At 39.4% G+C, this 26036-nt stretch overlaps 2 protein-coding genes across 13 annotated transcripts in view; one reads left to right on the plus strand and one right to left on the minus strand.

Annotated features, from left to right (window-relative positions):
• The window catches only part of GINM1 (glycosylated integral membrane protein 1), a 42057-nt gene extending 32488 nt beyond the window's left edge, over positions 1-9569 (plus strand). For 2 of the 7 annotated variants that reach the window (XM_073337610.1, XM_073337609.1), the window contains exon 8: positions 253-5738. In XM_073337610.1, coding sequence (XP_073193711.1) covers positions 253-352 — 100 coding nt within the window. In that variant the 3' untranslated portion in view covers positions 353-5738. The other 5 variants (XR_012158078.1, XR_012158076.1, XM_073337611.1 and 2 more) reach the window with 5 other exon arrangements.
• The window catches only part of KATNA1 (katanin catalytic subunit A1), a 36475-nt gene continuing 11291 nt past the window's right edge, over positions 853-26036 (minus strand). For 5 of the 6 annotated variants that reach the window (XM_073337607.1, XM_073337604.1, XM_073337605.1 and 2 more), the window contains 8 exons: positions 23215-23398; positions 21585-21706; positions 20325-20430; positions 11516-11674; positions 9386-9512; positions 7549-7683; positions 6630-6756; positions 853-2428 (listed from right to left, as the gene is read on the minus strand). In XM_073337607.1, coding sequence (XP_073193708.1) covers positions 2230-2428; positions 6630-6756; positions 7549-7683; positions 9386-9512; positions 11516-11674; positions 20325-20430; positions 21585-21706; positions 23215-23398 — 1159 coding nt within the window. In that variant the 3' untranslated portion in view covers positions 853-2229. The remainder of the gene's footprint in view (positions 2429-6629; positions 6757-7548; positions 7684-9385; positions 9513-11515; positions 11675-20324; positions 20431-21584; positions 21707-23214; positions 23399-26036) is intronic. The other variant, XM_073337608.1, reaches the window with a different exon arrangement.

The following is a 26036-nucleotide window of genomic DNA, read 5'->3' on the forward strand; positions in this document are numbered from 1 at the left end:
GAAAAACTTGACAATGAGTCCGGTGGCACCTTAAAGACTAACATTTATTTAGGCATAAGCTTTCGTGGGTAAAAAACCCACTTCTTCAGATGCAAAAAAGTGGTTTTTTACCCATGAAATCAGTTAGTCTTTAAGGTGCCTCTGGACTCTCTTTTTGTGGATACAGACTAACACAGCTACCCCCTGATAAGAAAAATTTGCATTCTCCGAACAGAGCTATCCTTTTCTAATGTTAAGTAATGTGTCTTTCAGAGGAGTCCTTCACCTGGAGGCTAGCAACACTGCACCTGTGGTTGTGATAAACATCTCTTCAGATATGCCAGCGAAGACAGACAATTTAGTGGAGAAATGATGTACTCAATACCATGCTTGCGTCTGAATCTTTGTACCCATCTTCAGTGGACCTAAAAGTTGGCACTGGAACTTTAAATACCGTATTTGCTTCCTTTTATGAAAATAGTATGTCAGCTGATTTATGTTTAAAGGGACATTTCAAGGTTGAGGCCCAAAATGATCTCCCCTCTTTCCACAGCCTCTTGCTCCTAAACAGCAGCAGCTTCCTACGATGAGGGTTGTGACAGGTTTTAACTTCTTTAAAATACTCTCCCAGCAGATAGGACAGGGAGCTGGCCTTTGTATTCACAGATAAGGTAATGAAATACAGAATGTGATAATCTTCAAGCATGGACTAAAGCACTAGAAGGAAGAGATTACACACGTGCCTGCAAGCCAAAACAAAGGTGGTCAACCTGGTTTTAGACCTATTACCCTTGACTGTGCCTTGTAAAAACAACAATTGTTCTTACTATTAAAAGAAGGAGTTACTATATATGTAAAACAAGATAAAGGCAATTTTTGATATTTCAAGCACTTTATTCAACAGCCAATTTCATATTAAGCCCCTTCCCTACTGAAAATTGTAAGCCACTTAGAGATGTTTACTATGCTTTTTGTATATCTTGTGGTATTGTATAAAGTTTCTCAGAAACACAAATGTCTTACAAGACATTGTTTACTATCTTGAATACAGGAGGCATAGTTTTCTCACAGATGTTCACATAAATTAACATTTAAATTGTTTACTACACTCACTGTACATATAAAAATATACTGAAAGGAAATCAAACTGTAGAGAAGTGACTTGCAGAAATCCATTACCTGAAGAAAAAAAAAACAGGCTGGATTTTTAGCTTTCCAATGGTATTCCCGAACTAATAGGATTATTTAATATTACAAGAAAGAACCTCACTAAAGAGTCATGTGTGGTCTTGCTTTAAGATTGAGGGCAGTGGGCCTTAGAATAGTTGATCTTTGGCCCTATTTTAAATTTTTTAAGTAAAATTCCTCAATATGATAAACTGGCACATGCCCAAACAGGGGTAGTAGTTATCCTATTTTAGATGGCCACTCTTAAGAGCTTTAAAACAGGACTTCTATAGAAGTCTAGGACATACTCACTTGTACATCACAAGCTTATTTTAGAACACAGATTCCTTCCCTGAGCAAGTCATCTGCCAACTTTTTTTTTTATTTTAATAGAAAGTGTGCCAGATATGTTTAATACCTTGCTCTCCACTTTCTAAAGACAACTGCAACACTTGTAGACTGCAAACCTGACTCAGTGGCAGTGCTGGCAAAATAGTCTGGTATTAATCAGAGTTGCCCAGCATATCCGAAGGAAATGCTTTTCCCAATGCATCTTAAGTGAAGTCAGACTTAAGTTTAATTTATTAACTGTTACAAGTTTCAGGGTTTTTGCACCTTAGTCTTGTCACAATTTCTTTTAACAGATGCAGGAACATTTAAAAGGCAAAATTTGCTACAGATGAATTGGCACCACTGTTTAGTGAATCTTATTCTTCCTATGTTGAGATTTGCAGTATCAGGATCTAACAAGCACAAAGACAACCAGTTTCTGTGCTAGTGAAAGAATTCATATGAACCCCACTGGTGAACAGATCCCACTATTCAATTAAAATAAAACAAAATGAAAACCAAAACATTTGACTGACGTTCATATCTTTTAAAGGGAAGGAGACTTGTTCTGAGTAAATTCAAAGAAAAGGCAAAAGTGACATGCAATTTAAAAAATTACTTTATTCAGAATCATGTTGCTCTTAAGTTCAAGAAAGTTAAAAAAATAGCACTTAGTGCACATGAACACTACCTTTCGTTACTTCTGAAGCTGTTTTAAGACAGGTTTCCCAGGGGAAGTTTGGTTAGGAAGACTTAGCATGATCCAAATTCAACAATCCATTTTTCATATTTTTCAATGTCCGCAGCAGATACCGATTTAGAAACCTTTCTTAAAGCCATTTCAAAATCCTCCATAGTTGTAGGCATATGCATTTCATCCCTGGAAAGATTTCGGATTTCTTCTGGTGTCAAGCCTTCAATACGCCTTCTCATAGCCATCAGTGATGCATCCCTATACGTTAAGAGGAAACAACTCATTAATATGGACATTTAGTTGCTTAAGAGGCTACCAAGTTAGGCTTTAAATTAAGTTACCACATTCCAATTGGGAGAACCAAAAATTAATTTTCACTAACTTCTGTTCTATCTTAGTACTAATATGGCCCCTGATTACTGTGGTAGCTAAGCACTTCACAATTTTTAATATTTATCTTCATCATACTCCTGTGAGGTCAGGAAGTCTCTTATTCCAGTTTTACAGATGGGGAACAGAGAGAGGTTAAATGTTTGCCAAAGGTCACACAGGAAGTATGTGGTGGAGAAGGGAACTGAACCCACTTCTTCCAACTCCCAGATGAGTGGCTTACTTACTGGACCATCCTTATGTGCAGCAGAATCTTTGATACTGATACTGCACCCTTAGAACCAGAGAGCTTCAGTGACACCTATCTGCAGTACTACTGAAAGTACATTTACCTTGTACCTGTTAGATTATGCAGTAGTCAAATTCTAGCTTGGAATGTTGCTTTCAGCTAGCAAAACCACCTGTGGTTGGCTAAAGATAATTAAATTGATCTAATTGTCTAGTGTAGAAAAGACCTTAGTTATGTCAGTCAGGGGTATCAAAAATCCAGACCTTTGAATTCTTCCATCAATGTAACTACTGCCTCTCAGGACTGAGGATTGCTTACACCAACCTCTTATCAGCATAGCGTCTACACTGAAGTGCTAAAGCACCAGAGCTGTGCTGCTGTAGTGTTTTAAATGTAGACAGACACTGAACAAGTTCAGGGTTGTGGAATAATAGGGGGCTAATGCTAAAAATTATTTCAAGATCCCTCTGTAGCTAGAAGATTACTTTTCACAATATATAACCTGGAATTCTATTTCTGATTTGCACCACCACCAGCTTGTCAGTTTAGTGAACCAATTTTAAATCAGTTAGGGCATAGGTATGACAGATGGGGGCAAAGAGAACCACAATACATAATGTGCATCTGTTGGTTCCTTTTGCTGCTGAAAGCAAGCCTTTTTCTCCTCCTGTTATATCTTGCAGTAAGGTCAGAACAATGCAGAGTCTGCATAGAAATGGTCATCAAGTTGAGCAGTATGACTTCGCTTAAACTGATTACTGACTATGGAAGTATGTCCTTAATTGCTCCTTATCACAGCTAGCTGCAGTTTGGATAAGAAATGTGAAATATATATGGAGTTCCCATTTATGATGTTGTTTGGCGATGTTAAACTGTTCTGACCATCTCTAGAATCTGCATGGTTTGGAGCAGGAGTTTCAACTCAAGCAGAGGGATAGTCTTGAGTTCACAGAAGTTACTTTTATCATAGTCAGGAAAGTCTGCTGTTTTGACCAAGTAACAAAGGCTGGAAAATTCACCATTTGCAGATGCATAACTAAACTTCATAGAGTTTTGTCCGTTAAATCTCTTGATAATTCCAGTTGCTCTGCACAACTTCCTCTTGCATCATTCTAAAGCAGCCAGACAGAACTAAAATTCCAGATGGGACATGAAATGGATCCTTCTCCTTGAATGTTCTTGTATCCTTAGGATAATTTCAGTGGGCCAGGAACCAGAAGACTAAACATTCAAACCTCACTTGGTTAATATTTCTGTGCACTTCACAGCCTTACTGAGCACGGCTTATACCCCTATTCTGTGAGGAATAGAAGTATCCACCACCACTACAGATAGATTTGTAGTGGCAGGGACCTGTGTTAGTCCCACACTATTTTCCTTTTTGACTGTGCTATTGTACAGAGAATTGGACTGTCCCTATTTAGAACTGTTTCACGAAATCCCAAACCGTCACACATGAATGGAACATATACATTTAAAGGGAAGGGTTTTGAAAAAGCAGTTTACTATAGAAGGTCTGTAGTATCTCCAGACTGCAAATTACTTACAAATCTGAGCTAGGGATTGAATGATTACCCAAACAAATCCCAAACCTATTCATCCCTATGTACCTTACATTGCTGGCTGCAATAAGTGCTTATAAACTGTCCCTATAAATACCTCTTTTCCTGCTGTATTAAGTGATTGACTTATTGGTAGTTCCTGTGTTAGGTAAGCAAATAAAGTAACAGTCTACATACACATACTTAGTGGGGGGGGTTGGACAAGTGACTGAAAAGTCTGCAGTTTAGCTTGCACTGTTTGAGTAATTTATTGAAATTAAGTTCTAAAACCATACATTTTCAACCAAAAAGAAAAGTTTGTGCATTTTAATAACTAAAAATAGTATTTCATTTTACTACAGCTATTGTTTCATCTTTTTCACTAGCAAATATAAACGGACAGATCAGGCCACATGGGAGATGCTGATAAAATCATGATTTTGTCCACGCTGAGGATGGACAGAAGCCCAACAGACCAGTCGCAGCAATTAAAGCCATTGTTGGGAGGGGGGCACAATGAAAGTGGTAACAAAGTTTTATTTCAAAGCTCAGAAGGACTTGAACTAAGCCACCTAATTTTCTTTCTTCTATATTCACCCTCAGGTAAAGAGTACATATTGCTCCGCACCATAAAAATGTTAACAGGGTGGGCCTTGGGTGTCGAGACAGCTAGATACGCTGCTGCCTATTTATAAAAACTTAACTCTTTATACTATAGTACTGAGAATGGTTTAACTGGCCGTGAATGAGACAAAAAACAGCTTCTCGTTCCCCCTAGATTTCCAAATTCAGTTACTGCAACAATAGCCACCACTTGCCAGGCCTCGGGGGCAGGGAGTTCTCTTTTAGGGAGCTACTGGGAGCTTTAACTATCTGACATGTTAACAAGGGCCTGGCCCTTGCTTTCCACTGCAGAAACTTCAACTGAGATTTGTCTATACCGTGCAGGGAAAAAGGCGGCAACAGAGACCCAAAATTCAAGACCAAAATGTAGGATAATCAGTCCCCAAAATGATTCACAGGCCCAGAAAATCTAAAAGTCTCAACATCCTAGGAGGAGAGAGATCTTGAGATTGATACCAGAGGAAATAAAACCCCTGCTCTGCTGAGTCTGCATAGCAGGATGATCAAAAAAATCAGTAGCATCTTCTGGTGTGTGTAAAACCCTAAAGTTACTAAAAAGGTAAATCTTGCTTTTAGGGAATCCTACATCTCAATAAATTAATCCATGTAATTAAGGAAACATTTAATGTGACTGAAGATTTTATTGAAGGGACCCTTACACATCTACCATATTTCTGAAGCAGCTTCAGGGAACAAAGTAAGGATTTCTCTGGTTTGGAATAGGTCCTTTGCATAGAAGCATTTAACAAATCGATAAAGGTTGAAATGAACCACCTGGTGAAAATGGAATTGACTGGTGTGCTTTCATTTCTCATTTCAATTTGCAGTTCTCCTCGGAACTGCACCATGAAGTTGTCCATTTTCTGACAAACAACTTGCCTCCCTTAATATTCGTCTAGAACACCTCTTCCTCCTGCATCTTCCTTCTCCTCTCCCCTTCAAAAAATTGTTCAATCCCTTCCATTCTCTCCTGTTTCTTTTCTTATGTAACTGGATGTTCCAGTTTTCCCAATATGGCAATAAAAACAATATTTCAACCAGTATTAACTGGATTGTGTAGCAAATCTAGTGTCAACCAGCAGAAGAGATATTTTAGGACAATAGAAATTATGTTAAAAAAGTTTAGTAGCGTCATTACATCCAGCATCCTACAAACAACATTTTGGCTAAAGTGCCCCTATGCCTCCCTCATTCATATAAATTGAGTTGAAATAAAAGCCATGTACACACACACCAAGAGAAGCAGCTACTTACATCTAACACTGTATTTGCCTCAACTCAGTTTATAGTGGTCAAATATTTAGGGCAAACTATTCTTTATTCACTGCCTTTTCACCATCCACTCCTTTGGTCCCCTCTACTTGTTCTGATTACACACAAAAAGCTGCCATCAGAGTGGGGAAGCCCTCATCATAGTTGGTGTTGCATAGAGTGGGGGACAGTCCTTTGCCCTGGAGAGCTTTCAGTTCAAGAAGCAGACAGAATGTGAGAACTACTCCAAGAACCAAGTCAGTTTAATAAGCCTTTAACTTAGTGACAAGATTTGTGTTTTCAGAGTACTGTTAATTTCAGTCACCAAATTAGGGTCGCTACCGGACATGATTAAGGCCGACTAGTTCTCAAATAAGTGATTCAACAAGAGAAACTGTTTTATAAGGTTGCAATTCTGACATACCTGCATACATTGGTAATGTCTGCACCAGAATAACCCTCCATTTTTTCAGCTATATTTGCAAGGTCAACATCGTCAGCCAGTTCCAACTCTCGCAGGTTTATCCGTAAGAGTTCTTCTCTGCCTTTTGCTAAACAAAAAAATAGCATGTCTATAATTCTGTGATTCAAAAGATACACACAGGCTGGCTCTAAGTTGTTTTAATCCTCCTTTGCTCTATTCTACATCTACATCTAAAGTCCAATTCAGAAGGCAAATATTTTCAGAAACAGGAGCACAAAGTTAAGTTCCTAAGTCTATATTTAGGATCCTAACAAGTTGCCTGATTTTCAGAAGCGCTGAGCGCAAATGGACTTAGAATCATAGGGTTAGAGGGACCACAAGGGTCATCTAGTCTAACTCCATGCCAAGATGCAGGATTTGTTGTGTATAAACCATCCAACACAGATGGCTATCAAGCCTCCTTTTGAAAAACTTCCAGTGAAGGAGTTTCCACAACCTCCTTAGACGTAAGAGGTTGCAGCTGGGCACTCAGCATTTCTGAAAGTCAGGCCACTTTTTAGGAGTGTTAACTTTGCATTCCTATTTTTGAAATTCAATCAATTATAGTCCTTACATTGTTTCACCTCTCTGTTCTAGGCTTATCTCTGTATCCATTGGCCTTATACCCACATGTACCTGCCATTTTAATGCTTTGTCTGTGGTGTTATGGAACTTGATGCACTCTCTTCCATATCCAGACCATGAATGCATTCAACCAAACAATACACTCAGGGTAAAGTGCCTCCAAAGTTCAAAGGTCTCTTCCGAGCCCAGATGTCCGGCACAGTATACTAAGATACTGCCAAAAATCACAAGACTCATCACAAAACAAAAGAAGCAACGATCACTTTTTTTTTTTAATTTAAGGAAATCTTTGTACCTGATGGTAAAGGAATGTAAATTCTCTTTTCTAGTCGTCGTCTTAGGGCCTCATCAATATCCCAAGGAAAATTAGTAGCAGCAAGTACCATAACCATTTTGGAAGGATCATCATTTTCAGCAGCCCCTCCAACACCTGTGGTAGGAGGGGAAATAGTTAAACCTATTCAGCTATCATGGGAAGATCCTATATAGATACAGAATCACGGATACCCTGAGATCTAATATTAAAGTGCAAGTTTAATTTTAGTTCTACCTGCCATTTTGGGATGAAGAACTGCAAATTCTAGGTCAGAGAACTGAGGTTAACATTGATATAAGTTTCACAAGATGGGCAAGTCCTTCTGCATCAACATACAGACAATTTTGCAATATCTGCCTGGATTTTTGCCTTTATCACAGGGTGTCAACGTGAAAACTTAGAATGGAACTAAAAATAAGGATACTCAAAAATGTCATTAACTGCTGCTATCAAAATCAGATCTTCCCCACCAATTTGTAGGCCTGATACTGCAATCCCTTACTCAGGTGAGTAATTTTTATTAACATAAGTCGTCCCAGGAAAGTCAGCATTCAAGACTGGTGGATTAGGTCCATGGACTAAAACCCTTTTGAACAGACAGGAAGTATTTTAATCTGTAAAGCATTGTTAAATTAGTGGCACTATATAAATAGCTTTTACTAATAAAAATCCAAGATGTGTTTTACTAGAATTGTCATCCTCTACATCTGTTACCAAGGTGTTTATTTGTAAATCATTCTAATGACAAAACCGACAGATTTTGCTTGTAATCAGTGACAGACCCTGGAATACCCACTGTACTGTTTGCCCTAATATTAAAGCATAACAAGACACCATTTATGAATATTCCAAAATTCCATGGCTAAAAAAGGGAGCTAATGAAAAATTCATTACTGATGCAAATATCTGAATTGCAAGGAAAGTGTCTCAAGGGCTCTGACCATGCTCCTATTTAAGTCAATGGGAGTTTCTCTATAGACTTAAATGGGTGCAGGATCAGACTGCTCAAGTTTAAAAAAAAAGATTTTATGACTCCTGGAATCTTAACACAAGTTATTCTGCAGATTAGCAAAGGATTTGAAGGTTTCTTTAAGTACATATTAAACAGTGTTGAGCAAAGAATTTGAAATTTAAAATAGCTAATTTTCTGCACAAATAAAACTGGCATGGGTTTTTCCCTATTCAGTAACAATTGCTTAAATTAACTGTAGAAAGTAACTGAAGTGTGCCATTTTTATTCAAATGCTATTTAAAAACAGTATCATAATGTGAATCCTTTTGGAGGTGATGTTAACTGCCATTAGAAGTTTAAATTTGCATAGATTAGTTATTCAAATCACTTGTATAGAAGACTACAGTCTGGAGCGCTTAGTGATGGTTGTCTTTGAAGACTTTCTGCTACTACAGCTATACAGCTACATCTGACTGTTCTACTTTATTGGACTACTAAGGGGGAAGGGTTAGGCTGGAAGGGGGAAAAATCACTTGTGGGAAGTGTAGGGTTATATAAAAGGAGTCATGACTGACAAGGAGCTCAATGATTCCACACTTTTGAGGAAGCTCAATTATTCTGAAGTTACAATACGAAGTTGAGATTCAGATACTGAAGAGCATTTGCGGGAGTAGATAAGGTAGTACAGATGAGCTCAGTATATTTGTAGTGTCTTGTGAGTTTGAGTAATGTTTATGTGTTTATCATTTTAATCTGCCTTTTTAAAAACAGCATAAGTAAGTTCTTGTGCCTAAAAGAATAAAATTAAATCCTTTTATTTTTTCCCATAACCCAGAACCATCAACAATGATTAAGTTCATTTACCATCCATCTGAACCAGCAGTTCCGCTTTTACCCGTCGACTGGCTTCATGCTCCTCCGAGGTTCCTCTGCGACTACAGATAGAGTCTATCTCATCAATAAATATAGTTGTTGGTGCATAAAATCGAGCCTAGAGAAATCAGAAACTGAAATTACATCAGTTTAAATAAAGCTTAAGATAATCTTATTTCTTTGGAATTGTCACATCTCCTAGAGCTGCCTATAAGCAAGCTGTCTTGGCTTTGGGGATTCACCACAATAGGAATAAATAGCCAACATCTCTTCTCCCTTACCTCCACCTTTCAAACATACATACCATGAGCAATTATGCTTTCAGTAGCAATGATATAAAAGCAGAACATTACCCTACTCAAGTGTAGTAACCCTTAGATTATTACATGCCAGCTATTTAACAGCCTGCAGCAACACTATACAATAATTTACCATGGAAATGAATGTCACATCCAGCTCAACGTGCACCCCAGAATGTAATTTAAATAAGCACAGTAATTATCGAAGGTAGTTATCTGACCAGGACACTAAAGTTAACACCTGTAATATGCTATGGGATCTTTAATGAAACCAAGGTCAAATCTCCTAAATCAGCACTAAAACCATGTTGGGATAATCAGTTCATTACTACTACAAGGGGTGAATGCCACCAACTGATTCATCCACACTAATTCCTGTAGCACATGTTTCCAAGAAGCCTGGCAGTCACATGCTAATCCTAGCCAGACCTTGAGATTTGATAAAAAGCAGAGAGAAAAACACCTAGGAAATTCAAAGTTATTGTCCTACAGCAATTATAACATATTGCTTTGTGCATACATAATATTTTCTGTTGCTGTATATGGCATTAACTTTGATGCCTTTACCATGTATAATGTGGTCAACTTCAATAAATTCAAACCTGAAGTTCCCACAGCAATGTGATAGGATTTGTTTGTAGAACTGAGGCTACAATAACCACATTTTACAAGACTGTTCACCCCAGAATCCACTGCATTTGAACTTGGCAATGTAGAAAAGCCTTTACTGAGTCCACCACTCCATTAATTCCAAGTGTCACATGCTCTGTAGACTACTGAGTCTTAACCACATTATATGATTTGAACTGAAGATTAAAATTTGTGTTATTCTTAGCTAAAAGGGAACACTACACATTTTATATAGCGGATGATTGTGTGACCATATCTAATCTACTTAATTGGGATCTAAAGTCGCAGAGCAAGGTTTTGAATTTTAGTAGTTTTGTCTTTAGGGAGTTATTTCAAATCAGCCTGCAAAGTCTATTTGTAGAAAGCACAGACCAAATAGTGTCTCAGACAGAAAATGTTTATTTTAGTGTATCACATTAGTAGTAGGTATAAGCAGGCCTTGATTAAGGAAATCTGGAGCCTTTGGGTATGTCTACTTGGGAAGTTTCACCCATTACGTTTGTATAACTAGTGATTTAAACTCCCTGTGTAGGCACTTATTCTGGAATAAGAGTGGCTTTTTTCAGCCTACTTTAAACCATTTTCAAAGAGGCATAAGCGAAACCACAAAAAAGCTCTTAAACTAGAATCAGCATGTCCACATGGGGAGTATAGTGGTACAACTATAATGAGTTAAATTCACATTATCTTATACAAGTATACCTTTCCCATGTACCTGAAGGTTTATCTATGTCACAATATGCCAAACCCCTCCTTCCACCATTGAGCTATTGTTTTGGGCTGCTTGCTGACTCAGGCAGACATTACTACATTGGTTACACTATTCACAGTTTTTCTTAAAACCATGAGGAATAGCAACCTTTTATTAAAATGAAACTGGAGATTCTGATGCAGTCACATGAATCCAAGAACTGTGGCCATAAGTTTGGCTGAAAGCGCTTATGCTTTAATTCAACCTGAGGTATGAGCACATACGCTAAGCAGGACCATTCTGTCAATTTTTACAAGTGGTTTTCTATGAATAATACCTGTGTGCATATTTATACACACACTAAAAACTGAGGGTCTCAAACTTCAATATAACTAATAAGGCTTTAACTTGGAGGCCTACTGCCACACTGTATCTTGCGTAGGTTTCACTACTCTGGGAACAGAATTACAACCCACTATTCCTTTTAGAGTTGTTAGTCACCATTTCAAACAGCAGGCGGACAAGTTTCTCAGATTCTCCTCTGTATTTTGAAGTAAGTGTTGATGAAGAGATGTTGAAAAATGTTGTTTTGCATTCAGTAGCTACAGCTTTTGCAAGGAGAGTCTTTCCAGTACCAGGTGGACCAACCATCAGCACACCCTATTTGAAAAGAGACAGTCCAAAGTGATGTACCAAAAATCTGTTAAGGCTAGTGAAAACCCACTGCAATAATCATAGCCTAAGAAACTGTTTGATAGCCTCAGTGTTGGACTATTTAGTACGAACTTTTGCTTAATTACATTTCCAAACCAGGAAGAGAAGGTGGATGAGGCTTTTTTTAAACTAACAAAATCATCCAAAACACAGGGCTTGGTGGTGATTTCAACTACCCAGACATCTGTTGGGAAAGTAAGACAACAGGGTACAAATTATCCAACAAGTTCTTCAAATGCATTGGAGGCCACTTTTATTACAGAAGGTGGAGAAAGCAAATGGGTGAGAGGCTATTCTGGCTTTGATTCCAACAAACAGGGAGGAATGAGTGGAGAATTTGAAGGTGGAAGGCAGCTTGGTTGAAAGTGATTATGAAATTATGGCGTTCATGATTCTAAGGAGTGGTAGGAGGGAAAAACAGCAGAATAGAGACAATGCACTCAAGAAGGCAGACTTTAGTAAACTCAGAGAGTTGGTAGGGAAGATCCCATGGAAAATATGGCTAAAGGAAAAGGGAGTTCAGGAGCGTTGGCAGTTTTTTAAAGAGATGTTATTAAGGGCACAAGAGCAAACTACTCCAATGCTTAGAAAAGATAGGAAGCATGGTAAGAGGCCACCTTGTTTAATTAAGAGATCGTCCATGACCTGAAACAAAAAAGAGAGTCATACAAAAAGTGAGACTAGGTCAAATTACAAGGTTTGAATGAACACACACACACACACACAGGCACTTAAGGACAAAATTAGAAAGGCCAAGGCACAAAATGAGATTAAACTAGCTAGAGATATAAAGGGTAATAAGAAAGCATTTTACAAATTCATGGGAAACAAGACAACAATGAGGGACAGGGTAGGCCCATTACTAAATGAAGGGCAGGAGGGGAAAAGGGGGGACAAAAACAGAAAACGCAGCAATGGCCAAAGTCTTAATTAAATACCTTTTTTGTTTCAATTTTCACCAAAAAAAAGTTAGCAGTGATTGGACAACTAACAGAGAACATCAGTGTAAATGGGGTAGAATCTGAGGCTCAAATAGGAAAAGAACAAGTTACATGTCTTCAAGTGATTAGGGCTTGACGAAATAGATCCTAGAATTCTTAAAGAACTGGCTGAAGACATCTGAGCTATTAGCAATTATCTTTGAGAATTTGTGGAGGACAGGAGAGATGCTTAAGGACTTGAAAAGGGCAAAATTAGATACCTATCTATAAAAAGAGGAATAAAGACAACCCAGGGAATTATAGACCATTCAGCTTAACTTCCCTAATCAGAAAGATAATGGAGCAAATAATCAAACCATCAATTTGTAACCACCTAGAAGAAAATAAGATGGTAAACAATCAATACAGATTTGTCAAGAACAAATCATTTCAAACCAACCTAGTGTCCTTCTTTGACAGATTAACAAGCCTTGTGGATAGGGAGAAAGCAGTAGATGCGATAGTAGATTTTGACTTTAGTAAGGCTTTTGATATTGTCTCATGACTTTCACATGACATAAATAAACTAAAGCAGTGATTTGCAAACTTTGAGCTGAGCCCCCCAATTTGAGTCACATTTTGGTTACACCCCTGCAACTCAGACAAAAATAGACACATGCAAAAGTATACTTGTTAGCCTATTTATAAACCTAACAGAGACCTTAATACAACTTTAATTAAATTACCTACACCGGTAAGTTTCAAATACACAGATACCAAGCCAAGGCTCCCTCAGCAGCAGGTTGCTTCTACCTTGCAGCCAGGATGCACCGCTATGGCAGGGCCAATACCTGGCCCTCTGCCCCTCCCCACTTGGGTTTTCAGGGTTGGGGAAGGCATATGCAATGGTCTCTGGGGACAGAGCCAGAGCTGGGCTCAGAATCTGCCAGAAGTGGAAATGGGCCCAGCAGATGTTGACACTGACCCAAAGGCTGGGTGGCCCCCTGAGGTGAGTTGGAGCTGGAGGTGGCACTCCCTTCCCACCCCTGTGGGGGCTGGCATGAGCTGCCTGGCGTCACCACTCGCCCCCATAAGAGTTCCTCCACACTGCCCTAGGGGGCACGCCAAACAGTTTGAACACCTCTGAACTAGAGAAATACAGCCTGGAAGACAAATCTACTATAAAAGGTGAAAAACCACACTCAGAGTAATCCTCAACGGTTCACAATCGAGCTGGAAGGCCATATATAGTGGCGCCTCAGAGAGATCTGACCTGGTTTTATTCAACGTCTTCAGAAATAATTTGGATAATTCATAGATTCATAGATATTTAGGCCAGAAGGGACCATTATGATCATCTAGTCTGACCTCCTGCACAATGCAGGCCACAGAATTTCACCCACCACTCCTAAAAAAGACCTCACACCTATATCTGTGCTATTGAAGTCCTCAAATTGTAGTTTGAAGACCTCAAGGAGCAGAGAATCCTCCAGCAAGTGACCCGTGCCCCATGCTACAGAGGAAGGCGAAAAACCTCCAGGGCCTTCCAATCTGCCCTGGAGGAAAATTCCTTCCCGACCCCAAATATGGCGATCAGCTAAACCCTGAGCGTATGGGCAAGATTCATCAGCCAGATACTACAGAAAATTCTTTCCCGGGTAACTTGGATCTTACCCCATCTAAAAACCCATCACAGGCCATTGGGCCTATTTACCATGAATATTTAATTACCAAAACCATGTTATCCCATCATACCATCTCCTCCATAAACTTATCGAGTTTAATCTTAAAGCAAGATAGATCTTTTGCCCCCACTACTTCCCTCGGAAGGCTATTCCAAAACTTCACTCCTCTGATGGTTAGAAACCTTCGTCTAATTTCTAATCTAAATTTCCTAGTGGCCAGTTTATATCCATTTGTTCTTGTGTCCACATTGGTACTGAGTTTAAATAATTCCTCTCCCTCTCTGGTATTTATCCCTCTGATATATTTATAGAGAGCAATCATATCTCCCCTCAACCTTCTTTTAGTTAGGCTAAACAAGCCAAGCTCCCTAAGTCTCCTTTCATAAGACAAGTTTTCCATTCCTCGGATCATCCTAGTAGCCCTTCTCTGCACCTGTTCCAGTTTGAATTCATCCTTCTTAAACATGGGAGACCAGAACTGCACACAGTATTCCAGGTGAGGTCTCACCAGTGCCTTATATAACGGTACTAAAACCTCCTTATCCCTACTGGAAATACCTCTCCTGATGCATCCCAAGACGACATTAGCTTTTTTCACAGCCATATCACATTGGCAGCTCATAGTCATCCTATGATCAACCAATACTCCAAGGTCCTTTTCCTCCTCCGTTACTTCTAGTTGATGCGTCCCTAGCTTATAACTAAAATTCTTGTTATTAATCCCTAAATGCATGACCTTACACTTCTCACTATTAAATTTCATCCTATTCCTATTACTCCAGTTTACAAGGTCATCCAGATCCTCCTGTAGGGTATCCCTGTCCTTCTCTAAATTAGCAATACCTCCCAGCTTTGTATCATCTGCAAACTTTATTAGCACACTCCCACTTTTTGTGCCCAGGTCAGTAATAAAAAGATTAAATAAGATTGGTCCCAAAACTGATCCTTGAGGAACTCCACTGGTAACCTCCCTCCAACTTGACAGTTCACCTTTCAGTAGGACCCGTTGTAGTCTCCCCTTTAACCAATTCCCTATCCACCTTTCAATTTTCCTATTGATGCCCATCTTATCCAATTTAACTAATAATTCCCCATGTGGCACAGTATCAAACGCCTTACTAAAATCTAAGTAAATTAGATCCACTGCGTTTCCTTTATCTAAAAAATCTGTTACTCTCTCAAAGAAGGAGATCAGGTTGGTTTGGCACGATCTACCTTTTGTAAAACCATGTTGTATTTTGTCCCATTTACCATTGACTTCAATGTCCTTAACTACCTTCTCCTTCAAAATTTTTTCCAAGACCTTGCATACTACAGATGTCAAACTAACAGGCCTATAATTACTTGGATCACTTTTTTTCCCTTTCTTAAAAATAGGAACTATGTTAGCAATTCTCCAATCATACGGTACAACCCCTGAGTTTACAGATTCATTAAAAATTCTTGCTAATGGGCTTGCAATTTCTTGTGCCAATTCTTTTAATATTCTTGGATGAAGATTATCTGGGCCCCCCGATTTAGTCCCATTAAGCTGTTTGAGTTTCGCTTCTACCTCAGATATGGTGATGTCTACCTCCATATCCTCATTCCCATTTATCATGCTACCATTATCCGTAAGATCCTCTTTAGTCTTATTAAAGACTGAGGCAAAGTATTTGTTTAGATATTGGGCCATGCCTAGATTATCCTTGACCTCCACTCCATCCTCAGTTTTTAGCGGTCCCACTTCTTTCTTTGTTTTCTTCCTATTTATATGACTATAGAACCTTTTACTATTGGTTTTAATTCCCTTTGCAAGGTCCAACTCTACTTGACTTTTAGCCTGTCTCACTTTATCCCTACATATTCTGACCTCAATAAGGTAGCTTTCCTTACTGATCCCTCCCTTCTTCCACTCCCTATATGCTTTCTGCTTTTTCTTAATTACCTCTCTAAGATGCTTGCTCATCCAGCTTGGTCTACAACTCCTGCCTATGAATTTTTTCCCCTTTCTTGGGATGCAGGCTTCCGATAGCTTCTGCAGCTTTAATTTAAAATAATCCCAGGCCTCCTCTACCTTTAAACCCATAAATTCTTCAGTCCAATCCACTTCCCTAACTAATTTCCTTAATTTTTGAAAGTCAGCCCTTTTGAAATCAAAAACCCTAGTTGCAGATTTATTTTTGTTAATCCTTCCATTCAGTTTGAACTGAATTAGCTCATGATCACTTGAGCCAAGATTATCCCCTACAACCATTTCCTCTATGAGGTCCTCATTACTCACCAAGACCAAATCTAAAATGGCATCCCCTCTAGTCGGTTCAGCAACTACTTGCTGAAGGAATCCATCAGCTATCGCATCTAGGAAAATCTGAGCCCTATTATTATTACTAGCACTCGTCCTCCAGTCTATATCTGGGAAGTTAAAGTCTCCCATGATCACACAGTTTCCATTAGTATTTACTTTATTAAAAACATTAAAAAGGGCTCTATCCATATCCAAATTAGATCCCGGCGGTCTATAGCACACCCCAAGCACTATCCCAGGGGAGGCTCTAATAGTTTTCTTCCCCAATTTAATTGTTGCCCAGACAGACTCAGTCATATCCATTTCATCGCTTCTTATTTCTTTACATTCTATCTCATCATTGATATACAATGCTACTCCACCACCTTTACCTTTATTTCGGTCTTTCCTAAACAGCACATACCCTTCAATACCTGTAGCCCAGTCATGACTACTATTCCACCAGGTCTCTGTTATACCTATAATATCTGGTTTCACTTCCTGCACCAGTAACTCTAGTTCCTCCATTTTGTTACCTAGGCTCCTTGCATTAGTGTACAAACATCTTAATTTTTGCTGTTTGGCCTCACTCACATTCTGTACCCTATTAGGCACGGTTATTTTACTACCAGTATAACCTATTAGACTTGTATCTACACTGCCCTTCCTCCTACCTACAGCTGTATCCACTCTTACTTCATTTTCTTTCCACTCTATGCTAAATTCTGGCGTGGAGATTACCTGGACATCTCCCAACCATCTCCCCCAAATTCCTAGTTTAAAGCTCTCTTAATCAGTTGTGCCAGCCTCCATCCTAGAAGTCTATTTCCTTCCCTACTCAGATGAAGTCCATCCCGAGAGAACTGTCCTCTATCCATGAATGCCTCCCAATGGCCATACATCCCAAAGCCCTCCTTATAGCACCACTGCCTAAGCCATCTATTGATAGTCATAATCTTGTCACACCTTTGTTGCCCTTCTCTAAGAACAGGCAGAATCCCACTAAAGATCACCTGAGCCTCAATTTCCTTAAGCGTCCTCCCCAGCCTAGCATAGTCTCCCTTAATACTTTCCAGCGAGAATCTAGCCGTATCATTTGTTCCCACATGAAGGATAATTAGGGGATTCTTTCCCGCTCCCTTTAGAATCCTTTTCAACCTCAGGTCTACATCCCGTATCTTAGCACCTGGAAGACAGCACACCCTCCTATTTTCTGGATCAGCTCTGGTTACAGGCCTATCTATTCTTCTCAGTAAAGAGTCCCCAATCACATAGACCTGCCTTTTCCTAGTGACGGTGCTATTCTCCAGTCTATCCCCTGTTCCCTCTGGCTGCAAGTTCTTTCCATTCCCATTCTCCCTTGTAATCCTTTTTAACCCATCCTGTATCCTCCTGGGGCTCATATTTGGTGTAATCTCCATTAACTCTTCCCCTTTTCCTATAGGACTAACCGCTCTTCTCTTCTTCCTTGCCCTATCACCTTCAGTGACTACCTGCTGAGCCCCTTCTTCATTTTCCAACTCTGCAAACCTATTCTGAAGCTCTATTTCTCCTTCACTAGCCCGTCTTTTCCTCTGCCTAGTTCTTTTAGTCACATGCTTCCACTGACCACTTTCCTCACCCAGTCTCCCCTCAGAATTCCCTAGTCCTGCTTCCATCTGCAAGTCTGAGCTTTTCCCTTCAGATACCTCATGTCTTTGCTCCATAATCTGCTCAAACCCCTTCCTAAACTCTACCAGACTTTCCACCTGCATCTCCAAACCTCTGATCTTTTCCTCCATCAGCTCTATCAGACGGCATTTCAAGCAGAGAAAACTCTTACCAGGTGCCCCCTCCAGGATCATGTACATACCACAGCTTCCACATCCAGTCATCTTCATTGTGTCATCTGCTACATGGGTCACTCCCACTGCCACCTCTGAATCTGTCATAGCCTTCCCACCTAAATCCTGTTAATCTGGGAAACACAAACCACACCAAAACACCACCACCCACAGCAAAACCAAACCCCACACAAGCACCACAAGACAAACTCCCCTTTCAAACTCCCACTCAAACTCCCCTGTTTACAGCTCTGTTTGCTAGCTCCTGTGCCGCTGCCTGACTGGCTGCTACCTTTATAGGACCCCTAGTCAGTGAAGCCCCGCCCCCTAATCAGGGCTCAGCTTCTCTCCCAGCACAAAGCCCCTACACATACAGATACTACCAATACAAAACCAAACACACACAAATACCTTCTCCTCCAACAGAACTCCCACTCAAACTCCCCTGTTTACAGCTCTGTTTGCTAGCTCCTGTGCCGCTGCAGCTGTCTGTGCCGCTACCTTTATAGGACCCCTAGTCAGTGAAGCCCCGCCCCCTAATCAGGGCTCAGCTTCTCTCCCAGCACAAAGCCCCGCCAAGCCTCTACACATACAGATACTACCAATACAAAACCAAACACACACAAATACCTTCTCCTCCAACAGAACTCCCACTCAAACTCCCCTGTTTACAGCTCTGTTTGCTAGGTCCTGTGCCGCTGCAGCTGTCTGTGCCGCTGCCTGACTGGCTGCTACCTTCTCCTCCAACAGAACTCCCACTCAAACTCCCCTGTTTACAGCTCTGTTTGGCACAGAGAGTACACTTAAAGTTTGTGGACGATATCAAGCTGGAAGGGGTTGCAAGAGCTTTGAAAGACCAGATTAAAATTCAAAATGATCTGGACAAACTGGAGAAATGGTCTAAATTAAATAGAATGAAATTCAGTAAGGACAAATGCAAAGTACTCCACGCAGAAAGGAACAGTCAGTTGCGCACACAGAAAATGGGAAATGACTGCCTAGGAAGGAGTACTGCAGAAAAGGATCTGGGAGTTACAGTGGATCACAATAATACTGTTGCAAAAAAAGTGAACGTAATTCTGAGATGTATTAGCAGAAGTGTTGTAATCAAGACACAAGAAGTAATTCTTTCATTCTACTCAGCACTGATAAGGGTTCAATTGGAGTACCACGTCCAGTTCTGAGCAGAACACTTCAGAAAAGATGTGAACAAATTTCAGAAAGTCCATAGGAAAGCACCAAAAATGATCAAAGGTCTAGAAAACACATTTTATGAGGAAAGACTGAAAAAAATTGGTTTGTTTAGTCTGCAGAAGACTGAGGGGAGACCTAACAGTCTTCAAGTACATAAAAGATTGTTATGAAGAGGTGGATGATAAATTTTCTCCTTAACCACCGAGGACAGGACAAGAAGCAATGGTCTTAAATTGCAGTAAGGGAGATTTAGGATAGACATTAGGAAAAAACTTCCTAACTTAAGGTTAGTTAAGCACTGGAACAAATTACCTAGGGAGGTTGTGGAATTGCTGTCATGTAAGGTTTTTAAGAACAGGTTGGACAAACACCTGTCAAGGATGTTCAGATAATACTTCGTCCTGCCTTAGTGCAGGGGACTAGACTAGATGACCTGTCGAGGTCCCTTCCGGTCCTACATTTCTATGATTCTATTCAAAACTAAGTAGTGAAGTGATATTACTTCCTTGAATACTAACAGAATGCACACGTCAGTATACGTTTTAGCCTACACTAACTTCATTTGTATTCAAACGACACACAGTTGCCTTAAAAGTTTTGGTTAAAGATGGGTAGATATAATATACACAGAATATTTGTGAGTTGAGGTGCCCCACTTAGGACAGGTCTTAGAATTACACTGCATGCTAAGAATCAGCAATTTCTTACCTTCCACGGTCTTCTAATTCCCTTAAAGAATTCTGGCATCCACATTGGTAAGACTACAGCTTCTTTGAGCAATTTTTTGGCGTCAACTAAGTCAGCTATATCATCCCTGATAGAGAAAAAAAGAACGTTGTTTAACACTTTATGACAGGGACATGCCTGATCACTGTTCAATTCAAGATGCAAAAAACACTTTTATTACCATTAATAGCTATTTAGTAGCCTATATGAATGAGTTGGTCTAGTTCTGTTTCTAGGGAATATCTACACAGCTAGAAGAGGCAATTTCCAGCTCGGGTACACAAACCTGTAGCATATTAAAAACAGAAGTGTAGCCAAAGCTGCATGACCAACAAGAGGGACTAGACACCTGGAGTACGATCCCATTCAAGACCATAAGTACATATTTGGGGCAATTAGCCCCTCCTGCTGCTTGTGCTGCAGCGGCTATACTTCTATTTTTAGCACACTAGCTTGATCAGAGCAGCATGGGTATGTCTCCTCAAGCTGGAAATTATACTTTCCAGCTTTACTGTAATCAGACTACTAGTGGGCAAATTCTCTCATCAATTCTTCAATTGTAATCTCCACAGAGGTGCCAACGACTGAAAAGACATTGAAATTAAACTATGTTCTCACTTGTGCCCTCAGCCTTTCCGTGCAGTCAGGGAGGAAGAACACTGGTTAAGGCAGTTTAGGGGAAGCTTGTGTGTTACCACTGCCTGTTCTGTAGCTCTCCCACTAAGGACTTTGACAGCCCAAGAAACCTGATCTTGTGATATTCTGATCAGCATATTCAAGGCAACAATGCTTCCCTTCTTGTTTGAGACTAGGTTTGAACACTTTCTGTAAACGCTGAAAAATGATTGTCTTTTTCCACTAGAGGTTACACTATTTTCAGCACCAATTCAGGTGGACCCATTAGTGACAAGTCCTTTTGCTAGCATAGAGCTATACAGCAGAAAGCCTTTCCAAAAGACACTGGCAGACCTAATATAATCTTACATATACTGAAACAGTGCCTCATGCATGAGCAGCTCACACAGTGGACTATAAGGCGGATTTGGAGAAGTTTTCCACCAGTTTTCTTGTAATTAAAAAGAGCACTAGAAACATTCAAGCAAGCAAATTTACTTTAATATAGAAAAAACAATGTAGCTGTAATTATTTAATGTGTCAAAAAGTTAATCCCAAAAAGATAGCCTCCACTTTATAACAGAAAAACTGCAACCTGGATATAAGCTTAATTTTACTCAAACTTACCATCGAACATTGGGATTTTGAGAAATTATATCTTTTTCCAAAGCCTCTACTAAGTCTTTATCATACCCAGTACCATCAAACTTCTTTGGCTCAGATTCTGAAACATCAGATGATGACTTGTTCTATGTTAAAAAACAAAATTGATACATGTGATAGTCTGAATTCATGAGAGGCTGTACTGCAGTATTATATATTGCCTTCTCCTGGGTAGACCCAACAGTGGCTCCGAAGGCTGGAATTTTGGGGGTAAAAGGGATCCCATCTAGCTCTGAATCCCTGCATAAATATTCTGCCCCTGTGATGCTTTCAAAGTGCCTTTACTAATAAATAAATATATATATATATATATATCTCAAACTGACTTGGTTAAGAAAACTTTTCATTAACACTTCACCATCAGCAAAGCCCACCGAAGGCACAGAGGCAACATTTTTTTCCTTTCTTTCTAAAGGTTCAATGTAGCATTTTACTTATTAGAGTTAATCCTGCTCTTACTAAAATCAGCTGCAAGACTAGCATTGAAATCAATGGGAGTAGGATTTGATACTATCACTAGTATAAAGCACTGAACCCTGCCTACCTCCCACGCTAACTGTTTAATTTACAACGATATACTATATGGTGTACATGCTATTTCATTTCCAGGTGTCTAGTAATAACGAGGCAGTTTATATTATGCATGACACCCCTATATTGAAGCACTTTTAGAGATTACAGAAACGGAAGTAAACCCTGGATTCTATCTTTCCATCAGTTCTGTGGACATTAATAGGTTGGCTTTGATTTATTTGGTAAAGACATTGGTTTATTTTAGAAAGCTATGTCAAAGATGGATTTTACTTGTTGAATGTGATCTCTTATTTCAGCCATTATCAGGTTATTATTATGTGACACTGTCCTTCTGGGAATTGCACCGTTCTGACCTAGTTCTGACTGGAAGAATAGTCGTTTTTAGATTGAATCCAGATATATTGCTAGTTTGTTTTTAAAAAAAGAGAAATGTAACTAGCTGAGATCAGGCTGACTTTCTGAATGAGAGGTTTAAGATCTCCCTTAAGAGTTAAGTGAATCCTGAGAAATTTTGCTTCCAGATGTTTTGAAAGATACAAGGCAACAGCCTCCCACTGTCGTCTGCAAGAGTCCTATATAAAAAAATAATTCACTCTGACTCTCAAAATTTGAATCAGCTACTGAAATGGAGGACTGAAGTAATACAATTTTGTATTTCTTGTAAACAGCCATGTCCAAGAATTTCCAATGAACTCTTGTATAAGGTCTGAGTTACACAGCAGAAGGGCTTTACAAAGAGGCAATATCGTCTAGGGGAACATGTACTGGATTTGAGGTCAGCAAGTGGCAAAAGTTCTAAGCCCTGGCTGTGCTAATTAATCTATGTGGTCTTCAGCCAATTATGCTGTCCTTCAGTGTTCATCTTCATCCATTAAACACCTTACAGATATGTTCCGAGGTTTCATGCTTGTATATAGTGTTTTAAATATGAGAAGCACTATACAAGTTTTAAGTTTGGTCAAAGATAACGTCTTTGCACTAGTCATCTCCCTATCCCCCAACGTAAGGATGCAATGAAACCACAAATCTCTAAACTTCATGAAATGATCTACAAGTTTACCTTTTCCTCTCTTCCTTTATTCTGCTGATCCTTCCTTTCTCGGCCACGGACTGCTTTCCCTTTATCATTAGGATTTCGAGAGGCGGGCCGGTGAGGGCCTCTGACGGCTGCACTTACACGGTTATTGTGACCTCTGCAATCATTGCACTGAACAGACTGACGTTTTCTGGCTCCTGGAGAAGGTCTGATTGGTCATAACATATACAAAAGGTTTAAATTTAAAGACTATGGTGACCTTTACCAAACCTCATCAAATCTTTACTCTTTCTTACCTATTTAATTTTACGATGCCACCAATATTACAAGTTGCCAATATAAAAGCTAAGCTCAAAAACCAGGACTTTTATTTTAAAATAAAGTCACTGAGATTGCATACTTTTCAAACTCACTTCATCCTTTGTCTATACTTAGCCTACCTACACCAGAAGCTTAATACATTTATAATATGTTAAAGTACCAATGCTCTTGGTGCTGTCCTAAAGATGCTTATGATCCAACAGAAACTGAAATCCCTATACCAGAGTATTCTTCCTTGATCACTTGCACAGAATGAAAAAGCTTCTCATGAATACTGGATCACTGGTCAGTACAAGTCAAAAAATCCACTGGAGCATTTCACCTCCTTCAGAAGACTTACACAGACTTTGCAAACCAAGGAGGGAAAAGAGTTTGGAGACTTCAAACGTTGCCCCTCTCTGTTTAGGCCCTTAATAACAAAAAGCTACATGTACAACTGCAGCTTTTTTTTTTGAAACACCACAAGAACCATCAGATTCTGACTCCAGAGATGAAATGCTAGTGCACTAATCTACGTTTCTTAGAAGCAAAATATTTAAAAAAAAAATTGTTACTGATAAAACAGTAAGATTTAATACGAAGTTGCCTTACCAGGATCCAAGTCTCATCTCAAGCCTCCAAAAAGACAGCAACTCCACCAAGCTTTTGTTTTCTAACCCTGCACACACATTCCCTTCCCAAAACCTCCTCAATATGACCAGCTTAACCCAAAAGAATGCAATTTATTCTAAAAATGTGTAAATTTCCCACCTTCAGAATTCTCACTGAAACTACTAGATGTGTCTCCTACTCTTCCTGAGACTCTCAGACAACCTTTAGAAACATGCATGCAAATAAGTATGGAGGGGATCACTGAATTTTTTTAAATTCAAGGTCTCTCCTCTGTAGGTACATTTGACACACAATTTCTTAACTACAATTAGTATGTATCATATAGCATCAGTCTGTATTTTATATTCTTTGGCACCAGCAAGACTATTGATACAAATATTTTTGCACCAGCGCTTTCAGAAAAATTCCAACTTACAATCCTAAGAGCCAAACTGTTTTCTTATGGATTATTTCTGAGAAATAAGGAAGAGGAAACTCCATGAGGTTTGACTTGAATGGCCTGTTGAGGTTATGTGCAAGGGATCTCTAGTCCACAAAACTCATGGGTATCCTAGGAGATCTGTGGGGAGACTCTGTGCCTTAATAAAGCTTAACAGCTCTCTGGCTTCCATAGCAACACATTTTCCACCATGGTTCCTATGCGTGGTGGTAGGCAAGAGATGAAAGAACCTACATAAATTCATGCTAATATGGTCAATGTTAAGCAGCAGCTAACCTTCCTGCTCCCTAGTAGTCTAGTGACAAACAGAACTTTCTTTCCACCTGCAAAGTGAGTTGTGCTCATTGTCACTAAAGCCTGGTAGGAGACAGAAGGATAGATTTCTGGCATCTGATCAAAGAGAATTGTTATGTTGCAGTCAAAGTACTGCATTCGGAGGGCAAAGTAATGAAACGTATTTAACTGCTTAACGGACAGGTGAGATTAAATATAAGTAAAAAAAACGAGGGTTAAAAAATAAAAATGAAATGTGCAGATTTAGATAGAGAAATTATAAATAGAAAAAGTTAGAGTTAATTTAAAAATAGATCAGGCAGGGTTAAATATTAAAAATAGAACTCTCCGGTTTAGTTTATTAAATTTTATTTTAAAAGGACGGCAGGGTAATAACCAAGATGAACATCTGCCACCTTCTGACTGACTGACCTTTCTCCACCCCCTATTTGGCTGTTTTGCCTTTCAGAGTATATATTCTTCAACACAGGGACTGTCCTAGCACAAAAAAGCCCAAATCCTCATTGGGGATTTTGGGTACTACCATTATCCAAGACTAAAGCCAGTAAAATAGTCACTTCTAATATAATAGTTTAAGCATACTTCTTGACCAACACTAAACACTTTCCTAATGCCCATTCCATCTTTAGGACCACAGGAGAAGTACAAATGAAGTAAGCAGGTTTTTGCATGGGGACAGGTATCAATCTATGACAAAACAGCTTGTGGGATCAGGGCCCTAGTCTTCAATTTCTACAGATTTTAAACTTTCATTTTTTAAAAAATAAATTTACATTTCAAGACTTTTTGGTTGCAAAGGCAACTTTCCAAAAATGTGAACTGAAATATTTTCTTTAATCTTCAGACATAGTTCCAATGCCTCTGCTCCTTGACAAAGCCGTTGAAATTGGAATTACCAAGATTAGTAACGTTGAAACTGACCTCTCAGAACACTGGGTAGCAAAAACTGTCAAAATATCACACCTATTTCAGGCTGTTGCTTGGGAAAGCTACTAGCAGCAGCAAAGGCAAGCCCATGAGTTATGAACTAGAAGAGGACCCTAAAAAAAAGAGAGGCCTTAGAAAGTGCTAGAGTAGTAGATACTTCTCCCTCTCCTTCACACTACCTGCAATGAGAATCATTGCAGGGATGATGAGGAGGGAAGAAAAATACAGCAGTGGAGAGTCAGCTTCCTTGGAA

The sequence above is a fragment of the Lepidochelys kempii genome, chromosome 3, assembly GCF_965140265.1.
Source record: "Lepidochelys kempii isolate rLepKem1 chromosome 3, rLepKem1.hap2, whole genome shotgun sequence".
NCBI classification, from domain to species: Eukaryota; Metazoa; Chordata; order Testudines; family Cheloniidae; genus Lepidochelys; species Lepidochelys kempii.